The 25,044-nt window shown below is 39.1% G+C and overlaps 1 protein-coding gene across 4 annotated transcripts in view; it reads left to right on the forward strand.

Annotated features, from left to right (window-relative positions):
- Positions 1 to 25,044, forward strand: part of STXBP4 (syntaxin binding protein 4) — a 141,859-nt gene that overhangs the window by 1,026 nt on the left and 115,789 nt on the right. For 2 of the 4 annotated variants that reach the window (XM_067463929.1, XM_060763996.2), the window contains exons 1-8: positions 6,862 to 7,042; positions 10,325 to 10,398; positions 10,572 to 10,667; positions 12,870 to 12,939; positions 15,830 to 15,904; positions 19,332 to 19,417; positions 20,634 to 20,754; positions 23,232 to 23,364. In XM_067463929.1, coding sequence (XP_067320030.1) covers positions 6,975 to 7,042; positions 10,325 to 10,398; positions 10,572 to 10,667; positions 12,870 to 12,939; positions 15,830 to 15,904; positions 19,332 to 19,417; positions 20,634 to 20,754; positions 23,232 to 23,364 — 723 coding nt within the window. In that variant the 5' untranslated portion in view covers positions 6,862 to 6,974. Of the gene's footprint in view, positions 1 to 59; positions 141 to 6,861; positions 7,043 to 10,324; positions 10,399 to 10,571; positions 10,668 to 12,869; positions 12,940 to 15,829; positions 15,905 to 19,331; positions 19,418 to 20,633; positions 20,755 to 23,231; positions 23,365 to 25,044 lie in introns of those variants that run through there. The other 2 variants (XM_067463930.1, XM_067463931.1) reach the window with 2 other exon arrangements.

Consider the following 25,044-nt stretch of genomic DNA (forward strand, 5'->3'; position numbering starts at 1 on the left):
AAACCCTACCGGTGGAGCTGCTCTTGTCGCGGTAAAGAGGTGTATCAGGTTCTCTCTGGCTCCGACTACGGCGGCCGCGGGGGGTGCGTTCGCGTTCTTCTGACTCGCCGCCCCGCCCCTCGCGAGGAAGCGTCGCCAAGGTAACCACTGAGGTATCAGAAGGGACTCGCTCAGGAAGCCTCAGAGATACCAAACACACAGCAGGGCTGAGAGAAGGCACCCTCAACCCCGTGGAAGCTGATATGACATTAGTATTACCACAGTATTGTTACTGTCCTCAACATCCAGCATTCCCTCCAACGTTGGCCCACAGTTTAACAACCACAATATTAATTGTACTGTTATTCTTTAGGCTGTTAGGAATTGTGGGAGTTGAAGTCCAAAACACCCAGAGGGCCCAAGTTTGCCCATGCCTGTTCTAACACAATTATAGGTTGAGCATCTCTTACTCAGAATACCAAAATTGACTTTTTCAACATACTTGCACAAAACTACTGAAAATGTTGTATATAATTACCTTCTGGCCATAAGAGGTATGTGATGTGTACATGAATTTTGTGTTTAGATTTATATCCCCATCTCCAAGATAATAATAATAATAATAATAATTTTTCTACCCTGCCTCCATCTCCCCGAAGGGACTCAGGGCGGCTTACATGGGGCCATGCCCAGACAACATACAGTTAAAAACAAAACAGCAAAATATAAAATGGCATAAAAACAACAACATCAAAAACAATAAAAGCAAGCATCATAAGCAACAACATAGGTACCTCTAATTTCAATTTCATTATGTACCTTCAAGCTTTTCAAATGCTTCACGTTGGTGACACTTTTTAGACACGTACCATAATTCAGTTTTGCTGGCATAACCAGGGGTTAAACTGACCCCGATAAAAGACACAAAGATAATCATGTACATAAAGTGTAATGTATGGGGGCACAAATATGTAACAAAATGTATGGGGACACAAGATGTCTCATGGAAATCTTTCATTTATACATATTTAAATATATGGCTTATTTCACACACTTGGAAGTTTGTCATTACGTTCATGCAACACATAGACACACTGGAAGTGATACACCGTGACATGTTTGTGCGTCATTTGGAAGGTTTGATGTACCTATATGCAAAGTACAGATAGTCCAACATCTGGAAGAAAAATCCAGTCTGGTCCCTTCTGGATAAAGCATAAACAATTTGTACTAATATTCAAAAATTAGTATTGAAATCAAATTATTTACATTTTTAAAACAATACCTCTGTAATAGAATTTAAAACTCTCTTAAAAACTAGTGTTTTGGGGTTGTGTTGAGGGAGACATAGTTTTAAAGGGGGATTTTCGTGGATGCTTTCAATGACTGTAAATCCCATATGTCCCGATTTGCAGAGGCCTTTGTTTGCAGAAGGTGCTGACAGTTTGTGAAAACATTACTGCAAAGAGGAAGGTAGTTTTCAAGTATAAAAGTCCATCAGGGCAGAACTAGTTAGCTTGTACTCCCCTAATTTCCCAGTCGCTTGAAGTATCGACCTATAGATACTTTCCATCTGAGTGTTCATGGCTAGCGAACAATAGACTATAGTTGTGCCATTGTTAAGATCCCACATGTGCCTTGCTGTCTGTTAGAATTATAAAGAGCCAATGAACACTGTATAGCCAACTTAGACCAATGAAATGATTGATCTCTATACACCAATGGGAATGTGCTTTCAATTTTCTGTGGAAGTGATAAAAAAGGCCTTGCAACCACATTTCAAGTGGCAGCAAAGCCTTTTCATGCACTTCTGTATGCATTTTGTCATTATTGCTGGGCCCGCAATAAAAGCCTTTGTAGTAAGAATCCAACTTGTGGCCTCCTCCTTGCACTGCTGCCTGGGCCTTTGGGGGGACTCCTAAGCTTGTGCATTTAGAGTGCTGGTGAGCCCATGCCCCCGCATGTGTGCCCGTTCACTGTGACCTGCTGCAAATCCCCCTACACAAGCAATGGAGGAACAGGAGCCCTCTCCTATTTCCATTCTTGGAAACCCTAAACCCTAACACCCACACTGTTTGAAAACAGCAGGAAAGGGTCTGGAGATTTCACCAGAGGCACTCCAGACAAGTATTGAGCTACTTGTTAGATACAGCGGACAAAAAGCTGTGCAAGAGCAGGCCTGGCTAGTCTGTGTTCCATCCCTGAGGACAAAAGATCTCCATCGATCAGATCAAACAGGACAGGAAAGCAATAGCCCTTTGCTGCTCTTGTTACTGAGCCACTGATACTCTCTGCATTTTTTTCCTAGTAGATGCAGCTGTTCTTTCCTGTTACTGGTTTCGTTTTTGGGTACATCTACACTGCAAAGTTAATGTAGTTTGAGACTATTTTAACTGTCTTAGCTCAATGCTATAGACTCACAAGCATTGTAGTTTTACAAGGTCAGCTTTAGTCTTCTTTGCCAATGCGTGCTGGTGCCTCACCAGATTAGAGTTTCCAGGATTCCATACCATTGACCCATAGATATTAAAGTGCATTAATTCTGCAATGTAGATGCACCCTTAGACCGAATCACCTTCAAGGCACATACAGAAATATATCAAGGAAGATGTATAGATCAAAAGTGGAGAACTTATAATCCTCTTCGTCCCATGATGTTGGACTACAGTGCCTATCATCTCTGCCCATTGGTCCTGCTGATCCATGCTACTGAGAATATATTTATTTTAAAAGTTTTGCATCTTTACTTTAGATTGCAAGTGGGAAAACTTTTGGCCAACCAGATGCTTTGGATGCTCAACTCTCAGAAACTGCAGGCAGCATACTGAGAAACTTCCAGTTGCAAGGAATCATGGCAGCTGTAATTCAGGAGAGCCAAGGGTTCTTTATCTTTAACCCTGCACTAAAAAACAGTGCTCTGGGTAGCTAGCTATTATAAAATAAAAACTATTTAAATTTAGATATCATTAATACGGTTTAGTTATCACACCAAACAAACGTGGCTTGATACTTATCTCCAAAGCTTCAAGAATTGGGGTTGATTGTAATGCCAAAGGGTAGCTAGTCCACTGCTTAGAAGCATGATAAAAACAAACACTCTCCTATATGCCACACATTTAATCATAGCTTCTCGGTTTGTTTGTTTTTTGGTTTCAAGTTTCTTGAACTGGCGATATTGGCAGAAAAAAAAAAACCCAGACAATTGCAGCAAGTCCAGGGGCTAATTTGATTTCTTTGGGACCTTCCAAGAGCTGCATAGAGTACTAAAATGTCCCTTTCTGCCAGAGTACATTAGCTACCAATTTTGAAAAATAGGTTTTCATATGTTGTTGCGGTGATGCTAGCCCTATTGTAAAGATTGTACGCCAATTGTACAGGGCTGCCACCAATTTGCGAAGTCTGCACGCACCAGTTGTACAATTGTGCCAATTGCGAAGGTGCTGTAATTCCAACAACAGACAGGGTATAGGGTTTTTAACTTTAAAGAACCCACCTGCCGTCACTAATTGTACTGTCTTCTCTTAAATTCTGCCACCAGTTATACAGGTGTGGATGATTATAAATGTAATTCAGGTAACTGCCACCAACGTGAGGTATTGCCGATGAGAACTGGCTCCCGAGACGCAGATAAATGGAGATGACACAGTCTTCAAACAAAAGTTAATAAGTTTATTTTGTACAAAGCATATGGTTGCAGGCTGTTGGTTAACTTGGGATAACTTAGAGAACATTGAATGTAACTTGGTTTGCAATACAGTTCACACTTCTGGATGATACAACTTGTAATTGACTTTTACTGTGGTGAAGTACTTTCATACACAATGGTTCCTGAGGTGAATAGCTTTCTTATTTGATCCTTTCTTGATCAAGTCCTAGATCTCTAGTTCTTTCCTAACTAGTGATCTAAACAAGCTTCCCTTAGTCCTCTCTGACTAATGAAACTAGTTAGGTTTCCCCCTTCAGCCTCCCTAGACTGAAGAAACCTCTGGCTATTCACACACTGCTTCTCCACTCTCCTCTCTCAACTGCTCACTCCGACTCCAAACCCCCAACTGAACTGCTTCATTTCAAAACACAGAAAACATTATCTTGCTAGGCTCCGCCCACTTCTCCTTCTCCTGCCTGGTCTCCTTGGCAACCTCCTGTGGATACAACCAGTTAGCTCTAGCTTTCAGCTACTGTTACCAAAACAAATATATTCTAACAGTTAAACATATACACAGTATCAATAACTTCTGTACATTGTAAACATATAAAAATACACATGTATGTATACCAAACTGTCCCAATTAAACTTCTGCCATAACAGATCTTTAGCTACTTTAAAATGTCTCAGCTTTTCTTTCTCCTCGGATTCTTTCTTTAGCCTTACATCAACTGGTGCAAAAAAATTCCAAGTGCAATAGTATTTAGGACTCCATTAATTCAGCAGACCAGCCCCCTTGCCATAAGAGTTTAATTCTATTCTAGAGTGACCATGGGCACCTCCTGATTCTTAATCACTATTTGTAGAATCATTTTCAATACTTAATTAACTTAAAGATTGAGGCAAAGTCAGATCCAGGTTTACTTGAATCACTTTCTGCTTCACTAAAGGATTCTATTACTGTAGGGAAGAGAAGCTTAATATGATTCAGTTTCTTCACTAATTATACATATAAATGAAATTACAGAACCTTTAATAATGGAAAACTTTATAGAAAGGGAAAATGCTGGAAAAATTACCTCAGTCTAGATGCTTAGTTTTTAGTGGTACACTAAAATGGTATCTGCATGCTGCCACTCCTTATTATCCAACATTTTCACTTTTCCAGTGTTCTGCTGGCCTTTTTATATTGGATAAGTGAGACTCTACTGTATTACCATATCATCTTTTAAAATAATTATTGGGTTGCATTTATATTTTCTCTTTCTTCCAATAAACTTATGGTGGCGGGCACAGGCTTCATCAGTCGTGGTTCCCATTTTAGTGGGGCAGTGAATTCACTCTGGGTTTTAGGATAGTTTTAAAGCAGTGGTTTCCAGCCTGTGGTCTATGGACCACCAGTGGCCCGCAAGAACTAAAATATGACTACACTGTTGCAACAAGAACCACTGGTCTCGCAAAGCCCTCTTATTATACCTTATTAAATATGGTTTTCTGTGGGTAAGCAGATGGCGACTACTGGATGGCATATGTAATGTATCAGAAACTAGAGCTGGTGTAGTCTATCCAATGCCGTTTTCTGAATCAGCACACCAAATAACCAACCCGAATCTAAAGTTGACCAAAAAATGATTTGTTATCCTTTTGGTACTAATGTTGGAGAGTGGTCCCTGGTCAAAAAGCAGGTTGGAAACCACTGCTTTAAAGGAGCTGAACAGTCTTCCTAAAATAAATTTAACGGATATTAAAGTTAGAATTAAAACCTGGGCATGAATTCACCATCAACTGCTATGGGGCCAACCAATGTGTCACAACTGCCTGATGAGATAAGTCAGGCTGTGAAGGTAGGTCAGACCAATGATTATTCAGTGAGTTTCATTGTTGCATGTACTACCAAAACTGCCACCTCACACAATTATATTCTACATCCTAACAGCTACACCACACTAGTTTTCTCTTATCCAAGAAAACTACCATAACTCATTTATTCTAATTGTTTGGGATCTGTCCTGCTCTAAAAATCTTCCTGTTTCCATCTTCTCTTATTGTAAACTGAGTTCAAAGTGCAAAAGTATTTTGCATTCAGTTACTTAGCAGAAAAAAAGGCAAGAGGAGGGGGAGTTATCTTGCTTTTTCCCTGTAAATTCAGGCAAAGCCAAACTCCTGCACCTTTTCATAGCTTGTATGTTTTTTCTTATTAACAATGTTTGTCATTTGATGTGTCTTGCCTCGTGTCCCAGCTTTCCTCTCTGAGGCATTGGAGAGGATGCAGATCTCCATGTCACTGCATAGTATATATATGGCATTTCTGGACATATTTCCAAATGTATGAATCCCACACTCCACCAGGAAAATACATTACAACCATGCCCTTGGTTCGCTCCTGATATGCTAAATAAGTAAAATAAATAAACTGTGTCACCTGTGTTGATTGATCAAATGCAGTTTTGAACTTAATAGACATAACAAGAACCAAATAGCAGTTTGGTTTGAGATAATCTTTGGAACCAAAAGGTGTATTGCACATTGTCAACAAAAGTTGTGCCTTGGCTGAAGAAGTTTTTTTGAATCTGTTACTAACCCAAGAATAACTTAGTGGGAGGTTTGTGAACTAAACTTGCATCTATCCATCAACTCTACTCTTCTGTTTCTAACACTAAGCATCAAAGTACCATTAGAAGAAGCAAGCATGGTGCACTGACCCCAAAATACAACCCATTCTATGTTTATCACATCTTCAAAGTAGTTTCCATTCAGAAAAAAATCTGCAAATCCTCCGGCTTTGTAACAGATGGTGTGATTTGTCTGGATAAAGATGATGGAAGGAGACCAGAGGTTTTTTTACAAGTTATGTTTACATCATTATTTTGAGGTTAAGAGCTGGATAGTAACAGATGATATATCCAGAGTATACATAACACAGTCTGAAAAAACACTTAACAAATTTAAAAGAAAGGGGCAGATAAATAGACATCATGTTTTCTGCAAGTTGTACTTGACACAGAAGTAAATTCTAACATAACAAGAGAGAGAGGGAGGAAGAGGTTCAGCTTATTATCAAGCAGACATGGTTATACGCTCAAAATTAAAGGGAAAGCCAGCTGATCTTTAACATACTTGTAATTCATGTCTTCAGACTTTACAGTGAAGGAAACTTGGCTGTCATAGGTGAATTAGCCCATGTGACATGCAGGATTTCAAAGAAGATTAACTAGAAAGAGACACGCATTTCAGTCTGCGGAGATAATTTTAGTTAAGCAAAGTGTGCTGTCTGCATGCTTTATGCTACGTAATGTTTCAGTGCCTTTAAAGAAGGTTTTATCTTATTTCTGTTAGCTATCTAGTAGAAATGCCTCTGCTGTCACCAATGGATGAAAAAGAACCAGAACATTTTGATGGGCTTTCCCTCTTGTACTGGTAGGCTAAATTGTTAGACTCTAGGTCATGGCGAACTGTCTAAAGCCTGTTATGTAAGAGGTCTTCGCACCATTGCAAAACTTTAGTCTGTTACCGTCTTTTACGTAACGAAATAACAATATTATATCATTCTTACCTCTTAAATTTAAATAGGGAAGTTTGTTGTCATAGTGATTTGTTCTTTAGAATGTACGGGTTGGTTTTGTTTGGTTTTTTTCATTCTTATACTTATATTGGTTTGACTATTGCAAGTCTTCTTGAGTGCCCTGCTAATTGGATACTAAGAAGTTAGTGATAAGTATTAGAAATAAGTAAATGATAAATTGCTATGATTATTTTTTATTTTTGGTACTGAAATTCTCATCCTAACCTCCTTCCAACTGTATTTAGATACAAATAGAGACTTTTTGGCTCACAGAAATCCATTAAAGCGGGAAAAACTAAACTCTTGTTATTGTAAACCTTGAATGAATTTTTTGGGACAGAAATGACAGAAAGTATTCAGTTGAAGTAGCCTTTTATTCAGCAAAGAAATGTTTTATCTATCTGTTTATATTTATATACCAAAAGCAGTGTTCTCTGAATGACCTACAAAGCACAACAATTTTGAATTAATAATTTTCAATAACCATAAACCAAAACATTATGTGTTTATGTGATTATGTGTTTTAGCAGTGTTGTAACCTGCCTCGAGCCATTAGGAGAGGCGGGTAAGAAATAAAATTATTCTTAACAGAATGCAACTTTACATTTTTCTTGTTGCATTAGCAAACCTCATAGTCACTTTTTAAGTATTTCAGGTAGAGTGCTCTGGATCTCAAGAATCATATCATTGATATCAAAGGCGCTTCCTCACATAACTACATTGGGCCTTGAAGATCTCAGTAGGGGCTCAGTTGCATCCCAGCTGAAGTGGGAACATTGGCTTTGTTGTTTCTTTTTGGGCAATATATTGTTTCCCCTTTAAAATAGTGTTATAATAAGATTCTTTTTTTATTAGTTGGATAAAAATGCTTCAAAGTGATTGGACAATGAACTCCTAATTTTAAAAATGTCTATGCATTCGTACCACCCCATTTGCGGGTTAAGCACATTTGTGGATTACTATATTTGCTGTCACTGCCCTACACTCAGCTAAAAAATAAGTTCCAACAAGTCACTTGTAGGTCTTCAGTGTATTTCTGTGGTTAGCATCTGCTGGAAGACCTAGAAATGTATAGAGAAGTGTTATTTCAGATTTGAAAAATAGCTGACCTTTGTTCAGCTCTTTCTACTTAGAGTTCCTTCACCTTTAGTCATTGCAAATGTGGAAGGCTCATGGTAGTCCAACCCCCTTCGCCAGGCAGGAACACACGATCAAAGCACCCCTGGATATCTATCTGATATCTGTTTAAAACCTTCAGAGAGGTTTCATCACTACAGAAGTTGAGGTCTGGTCCTGTTGAAGTGTAGGAACTGTTATAACTGTTATTATTTGCACAATTTGTTGATTGAGTTGCAATAATCACAACTAAAATGGATAAATTTCTAATTAAGAAAAGAAAATCTGTTAACAATGATGTTTGAGATGAACCACATGGAACACCTATAGAGGAAACTACACAAGAATCAACTACAATACATAAGAAGTGTAAAGATTTTTTCCCAAACCTTGCTTGTACAGCCTGTATACTATATTATATAATATACAGTAAATATATATATTGCATGGAACTCTTATAAGGGATTAATTTAACCTCTTCTTTGCTAGTAACCCTGAATTGCTGTGCCGCGAAAAGATGCATGTCTGAAAAGCACGTCACCAGCATGAAAAGTTTGGAAAGTTCTGCACTATACCATGTCAGCTGTCATGCTGAAAGCTAGCTAGTACCTGTCTTCGGAGCAATCCAGGCTGATTTGCATCTTCCTGATTTTCTAGGAGATTGCGAGAAGGAACCCCAAGGAACCCTTGATAACATTCTGTGTTTCAGAGGTCTTTTCTTCATGGACCATCAGTGATCTCCTTGGCTTTTAAGATTAGAAGTGATAGCGCAGAAGTTCTAGGAGAATTTGCACCAGGAGTGTACCTTGCATTCAGGGCTCAATAGTTCAGTGCATTCAGGGCTCAATAGTTCCAGAGGTAGCACCACAAGAGCTGACAGGTTGGTGTTGTGTGATGGAGATATTTCATAGTGATTTGAGCAGATGAAAAAGGGAGATGGCTAACAGAGTGAGTGGAAATGAGCATGTCCTAAAAGATCACCAGAACTGTGTTAAAGCTGTGGAAAATAGCAAAGTGTGCCTTTGCATTCCTTCCAGCTAAGGAAACAATTCTGCTCTGTTTCTTTTCTTGGTGGGGGGGGGGGGTGATGCCAGGGGTTCAGTGCTCCTGGTCCCTACGTGCTTTACCTGACTTAGGGAAAGAGTACTGTAGTTACTGTGCATGATGGTATTGTTGCTTGCTAGATACATTTACTTGTCCGCTGGATATTTGGTGTTTGTCCTAGGCCTCATTGAAACAGTACCATAATCACGAGAGCTCCCATTCAAAATGGGTATGGGAGGGTGGCTAGACGATCCAATTTCTGGCTGAAATATATGCATCTTCGCATGTCTGTGTGACCTTGCTTGCCAGAAAACACGTGTTTTCCTTCCCTCTGTCCTATGGAGACTGCTCCAGCTGATGTCTGTCACTTTTAAAAAGCACGAAACAGCAGATCGGCTGATTGGGCTGCCAAATGGACTCACAGCTGATTGACAGGACGCACAAACGGAGAGTCATTAAAACTCTCTGAAACTCTTTATTTAACACTGTAAACACTGTAAAGAGATCTGATAAATAATTAGGGAAGGGCGAAATCCAGCGGAATTTTTTTAAAAATTCCCTCCGTTATGCGCTGATCCAAATATGTTCAAATGTAAATATGCTTGTATTTATTATATTGTTTTATTGTTTTAAGCTGTTTAACTGGTTTTAAACCTATTTTTAAACTGCCCTGAGATCTTTTTTATGAGGTGAAGCACCATAATCATAACTATAAATGTATAGATATTTTAGTGCACAATGTACTAGCCTACAGAGGCATATAGATTGCTGTCAGGTCCACTAAATGTGTTACTCCACGATTATGCTAATACTGCACATATATTGTTTATGCTGCTATAAATCACCTAGGATCAATGTAATGTTTCACCAAGAACTGTGTAATTCAGAGAAAGGCAAACTTCAGACTTACAGGATTTCTCAGCTGTCATACAGTGCACCCATACTGATATGTACATTCTCTTTTCCATTTTCAAAAGGACTATTATGGGCCCCCATGGAATCAATCGAGCTATACACCGTATTGTCTTTTCCAACTGCCAGAATGGATTAGGTAATTAGATTATGCATTCCATTTAATAATCTGGAGGTGTTGCTGCTGTGTCCCTTCTGGGTCTACATTGTCATAGATGGATTCTGTAGAAGTATTTAGCAAATGCATCAGTATGTTTGCTGTAAGAGAGGGGATAATCTGTTTATCTCTTGTTTCTTTTCTTTGCTCAACAGGCATTAAAATTATCGGAGGCTACCGAGAGCACTCTGAAGAAGACTTTGGAATTTTCATAAAGAGGATCTTGCCAGGAGGGACAGCTGCAGTAGACAGTAAATAATCACTTTTTGTGTTATCTTGGTTGCCTGTGTTGATACTAAAAGCTGGTGTATGACTTTATCTTTTTAGTTTTCTTTTTCATCTTTCATTATACGTTCACATTAGGCATAGTGAAAGAAGATTTGGGACGATGCCTACCACACCTTTTTAGGAATCCAATCCTTTTGGCTTACACACAGTAATATTTGAGGAAAGAGTTAAATAGCATCCCTATGGCTCCAGATCATTTTTTAAATTTATTTTTCCATTCATCCCAACGTGGTGCCCAAGGTAGTTCACAAAATAAATCTATTAAAACCCAACAATACCATTTTCAAAATCATCATATTCAAAACTGTATACATTATTTTTAAAAATATACAGAAGTTACAAATTAAGTATTGTTACTTGCTAAAAGTTGTCTTAAACAAAAGGAAAGCAGGGAGTGGAAGCAGCCATTGAGAAGGCCCTCTCTCTTGCATCTTCACCAGGTGAAGATGTGACTGTAGTGGGATGAAGAGGAAGTCCTCCATTTGGACCATTAGAAAAGGGTAGGTTCATGTCAGGAGATATGGCCTTTTATATAGTCTGGACCTACATCATATTGGACTTTATAAATCATGATCTACACTTTAAAGGAACAGACTGGTTGCCACTGAAGCTGTTTTAACAAGTGAGTTACAGTATATGCTCCCTATAACTAGCTCCACTTAGCATACTGGCTATCTTGGGCCCTCTGAGATTTTAAAAGACGTTCCAAAAGCAGCATCACATACAATAGTCCAAAGAGGATGTATTCAAGGCATTTGCTACTGTAACCAGATCTGACTTCTCATGGACTAGGCACTGTTGACATACTTGTTTTAACTATGCAAATGTATTCCCAGTCTCTGCTGAAACCTTGGTGTCCATGCTCAGATTTAAATCTGGGAGAACACCTAAGTAGCAGGCCTGAGATTTTAGGGGCAGAGGGGCCGTAACTCCATCCAGAGCAGACAAAGCCTCTATTCCCAGATCTGCCTTTTGATTGTTGGGGAGCGCTTCTGGCTTCTTTGGATTAAGTTTCAATTTGTTTGCTCTCATATTGTTCATTAGTGACAATAAATGTTGCTTCAATATCAAGAAGGCTTCCTTGGAATCAAATGAAAAGAGGTTGGGTATCATTTGGATATTGTGATATAGAAGAGTAAAAAAGGAGATGTGCAGCTCTGAGTGATTTTGTCTGCAAATTCTTCACAGCTGGTCTTTATTCTCTTCTTGTGGGCCAGAGTATAAAAGGCTTCTGCGCACTTTTTACAGCACTGTGAAAATGCAGTGGCAATAGAGAATTATAGTGTTTTTGGCTGTCTATTGAGCTCTATTAAATCAGATTCAGACCCCTTCTACACTGCCATATAATCCAGATTATCAAAGCAGATAGTCCACATTATCTTATTTGATCTGGATTATATGTCTACACTGCCATACAATCCAGTTCAAAGCAGATAATCTGGATTTTATATGGCAGTGTAGAAAGCTGCCAATTCAACCAACTTAGAAAGGGAGATTGTTGACCATTGGTGGGAGGTAATCTGTTTTGGTCACTTACCTTCAAAATACATGTTGAAACCTAGCAGACTATGGGACAAGACACCAGATGACAGAGATATGAAATCCCACTGCAACTCTGCCTCCCACTCTACAGATCTCACCTGCTGCTGAACAGAGAACCAAAACCAACAAATCTGGGACAGGTTGAGCCCACCAGCTTCAATCAACCTGGTCTCTGTAATACAAGCAGCAATTTATTTGCATAGTTATCTAGGAATAGTTGTCATAGTTATCAGAGGAATTCGTTATCAGATGACTGGTTTGTTTTCTATTGGTGACTTAGAACATCTGATTTGCAATATCCATTTCACACAATTAGGTTCACATAATAATCCTCATTGTCTTGACATAAATATTGTGGCTCAAGACAAAACAACAGATTGCATTAGAGCATAGATGTTATGATGTTCTGTAGCAATGATGTGAGGGTAGTCATTAAAAACTCAGCCAGAAAACTGCTAATTTCATAGCTGAGAAATCTGCAATGCTGAGCATGTATTGGAAATAATCGTGGCATTGCTTTACAACTAAACTGATAAGGAAAATGTCTTAAATAAGCAGTGTCTTTCTTTTAGATCAGTGTTGTTTGTTTTTCTGCTCACCATTTAATCTCTCTTCCTTTTAAGGTCGATTGCTTATTGGTGACCTGATTTTAGAAGTCAATGGTCAAAATCTAGTTGGTGTGACCAATGAAAGGTACGTTTTAAACATGTAATCATAATATGGGTCAGAATGGATAGAATTAAATATTTTTGTGCTATGAAAAGAAAATCCTGTTCCAAATCAGCTACAAATATTGAAAAATAAATATCTCTGAGATTCCCCAAGTGCTTTCTCCAATAATGGAGCTAAACAGCTGAACTTCCTAAATGAACAAAATCCAGAGAAGACCATGTTAAATTTCTTAGTGTAACAGTTCTTTATAAGAGAATCAATAAATGGTAATTTGGAAAACACAAAAGCAAACATGACCAACAGGGCCATGTCAGCATTCATTCATTCATGTATTTAAAGTGTATCCCATCCTTTTCCCTTGCACAGTTAAAAACCCAATTTATTTTCATGAGTTAAAAACAATAAATTTATTAAAAACATAAAATCAAAATTTTATGTTAGACAGCACATTTATTCAAATTGCTTGGGACCAGAAGTCTTTTGTCTTACCAGACACATCTCCATCTTGTATGAATTAAGCCTTAGTTTGCTTACCATAATCTAGTCCAGTGGTTCTCAACCTGTGGGTCCTCAAATGTTTTGGTCTTCAACTCCTGGAAATCCTAACAGTTTGTAAACTGCCTGGGATTTCTGGGAATTGTAGGCCAAAACACCTGGGGCCCTACAGGTTGAGAACAACTGGTCTAGTCTATTATTGATACATGGCACTCCTTTAGCATCAAAAGTACTTCCTCAGAGCTGCCTATACACAATGTCAGAGGGTGCACTTACACAGTAGAATTAATGCAGTTTGACACCAATCACAGTATTTAGTATGTCCCGTGTAGATGAGGAATATGCATCATGAATAGAACTTGATTCACTTGTTATTGGAATATTGGTTCACTTGTTATTTGAACCTCAGCATAGCTACATCCAGATCTTAGAGAAGGCTCCATTCTGGGTAATGCTCATCAGCATCTCCTAATCAGCTTTGCCATCAAGATGTTCTCTGGGAGATTATTATCCACAACCCAAAATTGTCAAAATCTAATTGTCATAGGGATAGAAAGTGAAGTTAAATCCTCTAAACAGGCGCAGACAGAAAAATAAACCTTATGTTGTTGTTGTTAATATTATCTTTATTTACAACCCTCTTTTCTTCCCGTTGGTACTCAGAGTTGTTAACAATCCACACTATATAAGTTTTAAAAATGCAATACAAAAGTTATAAAATGATTAAATAATAACAGTGTGGTAAAAACAGAATTAAAATACAGTTAATACACTAAATTTGCTTTAAAATTCATGCCCCCCCAATCCCATCCAACCTCCCCATATCCTGACCCTTCCCCTTTCCCATATGCTTGTTGGCAGAAGAAGGTCTTGACCTGCCTGTCGAAGGCCAGCAGGGATGGGGACATCCTGGTCTCTCTTGGCAGGAAGTTTCACAGTCTGGGAGCAACCACCAGAAAGACCTTCTCTCATGTTCCTATCAAGCGAGCTTGAGTAGGTGGTGGGACCGTTCCCTGTTCTACCCAAAAATAATAATTAAAAAAATGGTATGAGTTGCACTTAGAAATGTCCCTGTTCTGACTTCCATACAAATTCAACTTAAGAACAAACCTACAGAAGCTATCTGTTCATAACCTGGAGACTGCTGTATTATTTTTTAGAGTTATAGAATGCAAAGTCTGTCATCATGTCACAGTTCTGGCTCTGAATGGAGAGGGTTGTGTACACCTGTGGTTGGGCGGTGTGTTTGAAAAAGAGATAGAATTTGTATTGCCAAAACTAAAAATGACTTGGATGCTAGGAACCATGAGTGGCAGTCCTTTGCAACATGACAGAATTTGTGTTGCATTATCCTACGTTTAACAAATTCTTCATGGTTTGTGTAGTGTGATGTGTGAATCTGGAATTATGGCTTGTTCACTTCCAAAGGGCCAGGCAACCAAACCACAGTTTGTTGGCTTATGGCTGGCTTGTTAGGATCCCTAAAGCCAGAGTAAACACTATGCTGAATAAAACACAAATAGAGCACTGCTAGTTGGATTAATTCTCCCCACAGGCAGGAGGAGTCATAGAATCATAAACTCATGCATTTGGAAGAGACCTCATGGGCCATCCAGTCCAACCCCTTGCCAAGAAGCAGGAAAATCGCACCCTTGACAGATCGCCATCCAGCCTCTCTTTAAAAGCCTCCAAAGAAGGAGCCTCCACCACACTCCAGGGCAGAGAGTTCCATTGCTGAACAGCTCTTACAATCAGGAAGTTCTTCCTCATGTTCAGGTGGAATCTCCTTTCCTGTAGTTTGAAGCCATTACTCCGGTTCCTAGGCTCCAGGGTGGCAAAAAACAAGCCTGCTCCTTCCACCCTATGACTTCCCCTCACATATTTATACATGGCTATCATGTCTCCTCTCAATTAGTAATAATTGAGCACTGTCCTTATTCAATCAGAAGGTTTTTTTAAAAAAATGGAAAAAGATAAGAGTTCTTATAGAGTGGTCTACGAAGCAAAGGTTGTTCCATATTTGTTTTCATGGTCACCCGTTGAGATGCACTTCAGTTTCAAACTTGAACCTAAGTGTAGCAGATCTAAGTCCAGTTGTTCCCAGAGCTTCTTTGATTTTCTATTACTGATATTTCATTAAAGGTTCATGCTATATAAATCCATGTTTCACTGTTTCAACATAAAAAGGTGTTTCCTTTCCCACCACTGATTTAAACAAGTTTGATAATTGAACATAGCATGGTTTTCAATAGGAGGTGCTTCACGGAAAGGTTCCTCAGGCTGAACTTTAATGAACCAGCAGTAATATTAATTGTAGGCTTGGATGTGTTTTTGTTCATTAAAGCAACATTGTATAGATGGGATTATGGCCTGTGAAGAAAATTAATACAGTCAAGTTTTTTTTCTAACTTCACAGAGCTGTTGACCTCTTGCGAACGGCATCAGCAAGCACACATGTATCTTTACTGATTGCCAGAGATGAAGAAGCAAAGTAAGTAAATGTTAGGTTTCTCCGTTCCTGTGATATACAATGTTAATATCAGCCACAGACATTGGCAAAACTCATGGCAATTATCTTTGCTCATCTTATTTTACCCTATCTATTACTGCTTTTCATTTAGCAAAAGGAGGACTTTCCTTGACTCTCAAAAAATTGAATTCCCTTTCTCTCTACAAGGTATTCTGCAGAATGTTTAAAGCATCCTTAACATTAGGAAAGAAGACACATTGCATTTATTCTTATTGAGTAGTGATTTCTGTGGGTTCTTCTCTTTCTCTTTGCATAACTGCTCTTTCAGAAGAACTTGTCACGGCAAAGACATCCCATATAGATCTGAAGGCATATCTCAATCCTAGAACAGGTGGTGGAAATAGGGAAAATTTTCAACTAAAGAGCTTGATTTTATTCATCCCTATAATGAAGGCTGCATCAAAATACTTTTTAGAGCTTCTGTAGCAGTAGGAAAATGTTGACTGCCAGCCAGTTGTCAAAAGGAAAATTCTACTCACTTCCTGTTACATTTTATATAGCACTGGGGTTCCTTTTATTTTTTAATTGCTAGCTACAGACAAATTGCTTTCTCTGAAGTCTGGTCTCTTCTGTTGTCATTGCACAGATATTAGGTCCTTTTAAAATCTGCTTTCAGCCATGGAGTGCTGACCTAGTTTTCTCTAACCATCTTGAATAATTAAAACCCATCAGTGCTTTCCATCGTTCCACTCAAATTCGACTGGGTAGATAATTAGATTCCCCCTTGCTAAATTCTCTTGGACTTGTATAAAGAGGACCAGGATAGGTTTATTGTAGCCATCCTATTGTGTGATGTCTAATACCTTCGATGCACATTTATAAAGACCTATATGTTCTGGGCATTTTAAATATCTTAATGAGCTCCTCCCTTGCTCATATCACCAAGGAAAATAATGCTGGGGATCCTTCTGTTTGCGGAGATCAGATCCAAGTAATAGCTGGACAGGGACTATGACCCAGTCTTCTGGAAAGGGGACTTGCTGGCTCATGGTCCTCATCCGACCAGTAGACGCCATCTGCCTAGTCCGCAGAGCTTTTCTGGAAGACCACATTACTTTGCCAATGACAATTTTTTTTCTTGACTGAAAGTCTTCAATCCCTATTGTGTTCTTAAATATCAATCCCTACTGTTTTTACACACACACACTAATTTAAATTGTATTTTGCTTTGGCAGAACATAACCCATTTTTCTGCCATGCATCCTGGTTTGGTCTCATCATTTTGATCTATTAATAAATACCATCAGAGCAAGCTGATATACACAGGAGAGAAGATAGATCACATCGTAGCTCCGTTTTTCGGCCTGTCATCTTGGAAATGTACACTGTGATTGCTCCCTTTTTCTCTGCCTTCCCTCAAAAATGGGGCTTTCTCTGGAATGTCAAATGTCCCTGAGTTTTGCTTCTTGGTTTTTAAAATGGGCATTAGAGGCAGGAGGTTACTTATTGTGCTCTAGGTTACACACCACAGCTCTGCACTTATCCCATTCCCTTGTCCTGTTATTTACAGCCTGGCCATGTTTGCAGCAGCTTACCACCATTGGTTGATGAGTACAGATTTATTGAGTTTTGCTTGGTGTTTTATATGCATATGTGTTTTACTTATTGTACTGTATTGTATTATGATCTCTGCAGAGCTTTCCCAAATTGGAATTTGGCACTCGAGCTGAGAATGGTTCTCTAGCATTCCTTTCTTGTACCAATTTAGATGGAAGCAAACCTCATTGAATTCAGTGAATTCATTGAACCTACTTTTAAGTAAACAAGCATATGAGTGCACCACTACTGGATGTGACGCTGTCATCATAGAAGGGGATTTGCAGTGAAGCCCTCACAGTGGTTAGACTTACAGACATTTAAAGAACGACTGGAATGTGGTCTTTATCCCATGATTGGCTAATTCATTTATGTGTCTGAAAGAAAAACAAAACCACATATTAATTTTTAATAAAAATCTATCTGTTATATTTATTTCCCATATTTATGCGATTTGGAGGGGTTATAGATTTGTTTGTTTTACTTGTGAACCAATTAGCATGTATGGAGAAGTGGGATAGAAATCTTATTGGTAAGTCTTGAATTGAGTCTAAACAATATATAGTAATCTCCATTTGGCCCTTCAGAGGTTTTCGGCTTTCAGAACCATACTCAAGATCATGATGACTGAGGTTTCTGGCAATTAAAATCCATGTCATTTGGAAGAGAATTACTGCTCCAGCCAACACTTTTTGAAAAGATTTCTGGCAATTGAAATCCAGACCATTTGGAAGGAAATTATTGCTCAAGGCAACACCGTTTTAAAGGGCACATTTGCTTTCTATTAAGATACAGATTAAAACAGAGGTGACAATTACTAGGCCTTCCACTCATGGCTGGACTGTAGCTCTCAGTCATCCCTTACTGTAGCTTTTCTCGATAGTGCTGATGGGGGCTGTAGTTCTAAAATGTCTAGCAACCTCTTATTTAAAGCTTTATAAGTATAGTTTTCCATCTCTTACTTACACAGTTTTGTTGCAAAATTAAATCTGTAAAATTACTATAGAAATCCTATGGAAAACACAGAATGAGTAATATCTGGCTTGACAACAGAATGTGTGAAAGGGATATAGGAGTCTTAGTAGACCACAAATTGAACATATGCCAAAACTGTAATGCAGCAGCTAAAACAGCCAATGTAATTCTAAGCAGCATCATTTGGCATTTAGGAGTTTTCAATCAGGGAAGTAATGGTACTACGCTATTCTGTTTTGATCAGACCTCACGTGGAAAACTAGTTTTGAGGCACAGAAGTATATTGACAAGCTGGAACGTGTTCAGAAAAGAGTGACCAAAATGGAGCTGTATGAGGAGCTGCTGAGGGACCTGGGCATGTTTAGTCTGAAGAAGAGAAGGTTGAGAGAAGACACTATAGCCACATTTAAATATTTGAAAGGGTGTCATATTGAGTAGAGGGCAAGCTTGTTTGCTCTGGAGACATGGAGAAATTGATTCAAACTCCAGAAAAAGAAATTCCACCAAAACTTTAGGGAAAACTTCCTGAGAGTAAAAGCTATTCAACAGTGGACTGTGCTACCTGGGAGTGTGATGGAATCTCCTCCTCTAGAGGTTGGATAGCCATCTGTCAGAAGTGCTTTGATTCTAGCATGGCGGGGGGAGGGGGGTTGGGCTAGATCAGTCCTGGCCAAACTTCAGCCTTCCTCCAGCTGTTAGGAATTGCGGAAGTTGCAGTCCAAAATGCCTGGAGGGCCGAAGTTTGCCCATGCCTGGGCTAGATGGTCCTTTTGGGGTCCTCGAACAATATGTTTCTGTGATTTCTCAAAGGAATACCATCTGAAGTTTTGAATATGTGATATATGTGATATACTCTGCATCTGGGTTTTGATTTCAGAAAAGAGTTCCTAGATCTGATGGAGAGGCTCAACCCGCACAGCAATGCAAGCTCTTCCAGGAATTCCCCCACACAAATGCTAACTGGTGAGTTGCTGATTGTGTCTTCAGTATTCAACACGAGAGAATAGTATGCTCAGCGGCCTGATGGCCTCCATTAATATTTAAGAGTGCTTAGAGATACTTGCATGAATTGGAAGGTTGACCTTTAACCCAAATTTTATGTGTGGGTTGATGTTTGATGGACAGAAGGAACATCCCTGTTCAATCAAGACTTTGAAAATCTTTTGGAGATTTCTTTCTCTCTTCTTATTTTTCTTTTTACAGAGCTCAGCAAGAGAGAAGAGTGGTGTTGCCCCCTAGGGGTTCATTCACATATGACAAAGCAGCGTCAGATCCCAGATGGTTTGAGAATGTCCTGATTCTCTAACCTTGTCAATTCGAGAACGTTTTACGCTCCATGAACCCTCAAGCTGTCTCAAGTGATCAGTGCTTAAGAGTGGCTATTACATTATGATCATAGCTAGCAGAGGGGGAAATAAGCTCATTCAATACAACTGCTCAGAGCTACTTTGCTACTTTTTTTCTGTGTCAGGAGCGACTTGAGAAACTGCAAGTCGCTTCTCGTGTGAGAGAATTGGACATCTGCAAGGATGTTGCCCAGGGGATGGATTTTTTACCATCCTCTGGGAGGCTTCTCTAATGTCCCTGCATGAGAAGCTGGAGCTGACATATGGGAGCTCACCCTATTCCCCAGATTCAAACCACTGACCTTTCGGCCAGTAGTCCTGTTGGCAGATGGAGTTAACTCATTGTGCCACCAGGGTCTCCACTTCATTCCTAAAGACCCCAAATAGCTCCTTATGTTATCAGGTTATTTCAAGCCTCATAATCTCTGTGGTTTTAGATTATAACATCGGGATCTCTGCATTGTTTGGGTTTAGTATTCCTTATCCAAAATGCTCAGAACACAATGTATTCTGGATTTTAGATTATACAGAAGATTTAGAGTACAGTTGGATATCCAAGGAAAGGCACCAAAGGAATGGGAACACAGTGAATAGGAGACTTCTAGGTTTGAATAATTTTCAGTATCTTGTCTCATTCTTTGAAGTGCTATAAATTTGGGATTTAGAATAGAACAAATTTGCTTTCAGGTTATTATGTTTTAGCTGGTGACACAGATTTATGACATTCTATGCGTGATAAGTGAGTCAGCCCTAAAAAATGTATGTTGTATTAAATTAGCTAGCTTTTATAGAAAACGTATACTCATTTGTCTTGTCTTCTCCTTTCTTAAAAGTTAGTGACAGTTTCTCTTCCGCATCATCTTCAAGGTCAACAAGTCCTCAGTTATTGCATCCGAAAGATACAAAACATCACGGAAAATCAGCTATGGCAACTCCTGTTCAAGGCACCACAAAGTAAATTTCAGGACTTTTTAATAGATCTGTCACTCACAGGAATTAGAGGGAATCAACAATATTTACAGGGACAAACCGTAAAATGTTATTTCAGGAGCTTTCTTGTTTGTGTTGTACTATAATTAACCAAACCTGAAAGAAAGTCATCACAATGACATTTCTTTAAATTCCTGCTTCATGTGCTGTTTCTCTGCAGATGGGTACAACTCCAAGTATGAATTCACTCTGGATGCTTGCTGGCTATGGGGTCATTTTCTATAGTTTGCCACATAATATTTTACCATAAATCATGTGTTTTTCTCAATTCCTGTTGCAAAGATGGGAAGCCTCTTTCAGTCCAAAGACTAAATTCATTTTGAGAGAAGTTCTTGAAGACTAAATTCTGATAATGGGCAGGGCCAAAGCAAGGTTATGGCAAAAATATCATTTAGCATTTTAGCTTTGACTCTTATTCCCAATAACCTAAGCCACTGAAGAGGCACTTCAGTAGTTTAACATGGAAACAAACTAATATAAAAAATTGGAAGCCAAAAAATCATGGTGCTGTAATGAAGCAATGTGGGGAAGCCTAGAAAGCAGGATTGGGACTTCAGGAGAGCTGAATTTAGTCCTCACCTCTAATCTACAGGAACCTACTTTTTAATGAGGGTAGGCTTTTTGTCCATCTAGCCCAGTATTATTCATTTTGACTAGGCGGCACTTCTCCAGATACTCAAGGTGGATCTACATTGTCATATAATGCAGTTCCAAAATACAGCTTAACTGCATTAAACTGGATTATATGACACTTCATTGCCATACAATCCAGTTCAAGGCAGCTGATCTGCATTCTGGAGCTGCATTATATGGCAGTGTGAATCCAATCTCAGAAAAACTATTTCCAGTCTCCTGTTGTTTGATTATTTTTTGCCTGGAGATGCTGACTGTTATCTCCCCTGGGGGTCTTGTCTGTATCTTCCCCCTCCCACTTCCCCAGACTTAATCCTTTTTTTTCTCTTTTTTCAAAATAATATTATTTTCTCCCCCAAAGGGACCCAAAGCGGCTTCCAATATGTTAAAATACAATACAAAATCAAAAACATCAAAGGGACCAATAAAAATAAAGGTAGAGGTTTTCTTTTGACATGAAGTCTAGTTTTATCTGACTCTGGGGGTTGGTTCTCATCCCCATTTCTAAGCTGAAGAGCCGGCGTCCATAGACACCTCCAAGGTCATGTGACTGGCATGACTGCATGGAGCGCCATTACCTTCCCACAGAAGTGGTACCTATTGATCTAATCACATTTGCATGTTTTCAAATTGCCAGGCTGGCAGAAAAGGGACAAATATAAACATTATATACAATCAATAAAACATGAATAAGCATTTGAAACAGTATACATTATTGCACAAAAGAGTCAGCCTTGGGGCAGAAGGATACCATGATTAAGCTCCTGGCTTGATATCTCTTAACCAGAACACTAGCATTCATAGGTATAAAGCAGGCACGGGCAAACTTTGGCCCTCCAGGATTTTTGGACTTCAACTCTCAGAAATCCCAGCCAGTTTACCAACTATTAGGAATTCTGGGAGTTGAAGCCTGAAATACCTGGAGGGTACCTGAAATACCTTTACCCATGCTTAGTATAAAAGCTCTTTCTCTTTGTTTTCTTCAGTTTCATAATTCTGGAAAAGAAATTAGAAATATATAATCACTGTTCCTTTGCAACTAGGTCTTCTTTGAAGCAGGTAGATACTTCTGTAATGGTTACCACAGTAGAGGGACTAAGTTTGCCAATTCACAGAGCTCTCTGAAGAGACATATATCAAACATATTTTCCCTGTAGAAGGATGGTGGTTGTGTGCTATCACAATTTTTTTGGCATTTATACCAATACAGATTTGCAGCGTTCACTTTTTAATGTGTGCAGGAGCTTCAAGATGAGTTGGTTCCAACTACAGTGCAATTTGAATGCTTCCCATTGTAACTTCTTAAAACTTGCTTTTCCCCATTGCTTCCTCTGCCTTTTTCTTTCCTATAAAAAATCCACCAAAGAGGCACAGATGAAATTGCTGCACATTATTTATTGATTAATAACTCTAGAAACCATCTGCCAGTGGGCATCCATAGGAAGAAATGGATTCAAAGATATCTCCATTCGACTGCTTGCATAGTGAAGGCAAACTGTAAAATGGATTCTGCAGTAGCCCACAGAAACAGATTTGTCTTGATGAGAGCAGAACTCCACAGGTCCCTCTCTGAAAGCTTCCATTTGTGCAGGACTGATTAATTTTTCTGGTTGCAAAACCTGACACCGTTCGATCTGAAAGGAGAGGGCAGCTCCAGATTCATATTTAAGCCTCTGAGAATGACCAGTTGTCAAATCTTGCCTTTTGAGATGTCTTCTGCAAGCTGGTCTTTGTGGGATTTTTTATGATTTTTTTCTCCCTGAGTCACTGACCTTTTGAAGCTAACTTTGTTTTCTCTTCTTGTCTAGTGACAGCGCGTTTCAGATTATCACAGTTTCCAAGGGAACAGGCCTCGGCTTGAACATTGTAGGAGGCATTAACAAGAATGAAGGGCCCTTGGTGTATATTCTGGAAGTTATTCCTGGAGGTGATTGTCACAAGGTAGATAAGGGGCTGCCGGAGAAGCCTTGTTCTCCTTAGTCCTTTTCCTCTTGTAGTCTGCCTGGAGACGGGTGCAGCCCTCCCTGTATTATATAATACAACTGTCCTTCCCAAGCAGCACATTGAGGAATGATAATTTAGTAGCTGCTCGGTGGTTTTAAGTCTGTTTGAAACCTGAGATTGATTTGCTCTGACATGCAATGGTGTACATCAAAAGTAATAAGGGGACCTTTTGTTAGGTTTCTCTTGTTTATTTTTCCAGACAGGTTGTTAGCACTTGCAGTATGATCCCAGTATACATGGCGAATGTGTTTTTGTACTCTACATGGGTACACAAAACTGCAAGTAATTGTGAACTCTATTGAATGAATTATTTCATTTAGAAGCATACAGTGATTCATGCTGCAGGACCTAGGGCACATATTTGGGCATAAATAGGTTGTCCAACACAGTTTCTGGTGAAAGCATGCTATAGAATTGCATGGGGAATCTAGAACAGTGGTTCTCAACCTGTGGGTCCCCAGATGTTTTGGCCTTCAACTCCCAGAAATCCTAACAGCTGGGAAACTGGCTGGGATTTCTGGTAGTTGTAGGCCAAAACACCTGGGGACCCACTGGTTGAGAACCACTGCTCTACTATCTCTGCTATGATGCTGCTTCTGACCTTTTTGAATGGCTGAGAAATGGTGAATAGGGGCAACTGTCCCCCTGAGGCAGTATAGGGTGCTTTTCTCTCTCCATAGAAAGATGCTCAACTGATCCATGAACAATATTAAAATCTATGATTTTGTCCCCCAAACCTGCCCTGGACTTACACGAGATTGATATGCATGAGTATATACAGCAGTGTTTATTTCAGCCATGGACATTGGCAAAACCCATTGCAACTCATGGCTTTTGCTCATATTTTATCCTTTCCATTATTGCATTTCCCTTAAGAACATGAGAGCTGGGAAGTGGGCTAGATCTGTGACAAGGTATGGGGATAAAAGGAGTAGTGGCTGGTCTCAGGTCACACAGGGTTGGCCTCAGATCACATACTGACTGTGAAATACCAAACTGAGCATTACCAGTGAACTGTGTCTACCCTTTCCTGTCACACCATGCCAACTCTCTCTTCCTTCTTAGTATGCGAAGCCAGGACCACATTTCAAAGACGTTAAAATTAGCAGTGCTTATGACCATAGGCTTTATAAGTGGCAGTGTTAAGTCCTTCCCTTTCTGTACATGCCATGAACTTAGTGTGTATGTTATGTGGATTTTATTCCTCCCCTCCTTGTTTTCCTGCTTTTGTCAAAGCAGTTGTACTTCTGCAAAGTAGTTAAAAAATGAATTCCACCCATTCTTTACCATAAAATGCTTAAATACTTGAAAATAACAACATATCAATTTTTTTCTGGACCTTTCTGTATCCTAAATGGATCAGTCTTCCTAATCTATGTTAATATGTCCCATTGAATATCTCTGTAAAGCATTTCAAAATGTTGTGATGCTTCTACAATTGTTGTGCCTAGAACTGAATACCGTGTTCTAATGAAGTCTTACCAGTGCCAACAGGGCTTGAACTAGGGATCCTCCAAATTTTGGAATTTGGAAGCCACACATTATTTTAGATTTAATTAGGAGGGCTTTTTAAAATCTGCTTTATGCCACACATGCTATTGTCTGGGATCCTACACT

Source organism: Anolis sagrei, chromosome 2 (genome assembly GCF_037176765.1).
Source record: "Anolis sagrei isolate rAnoSag1 chromosome 2, rAnoSag1.mat, whole genome shotgun sequence".
Taxonomy (NCBI): Eukaryota; Metazoa; Chordata; class Lepidosauria; order Squamata; family Dactyloidae; genus Anolis; species Anolis sagrei.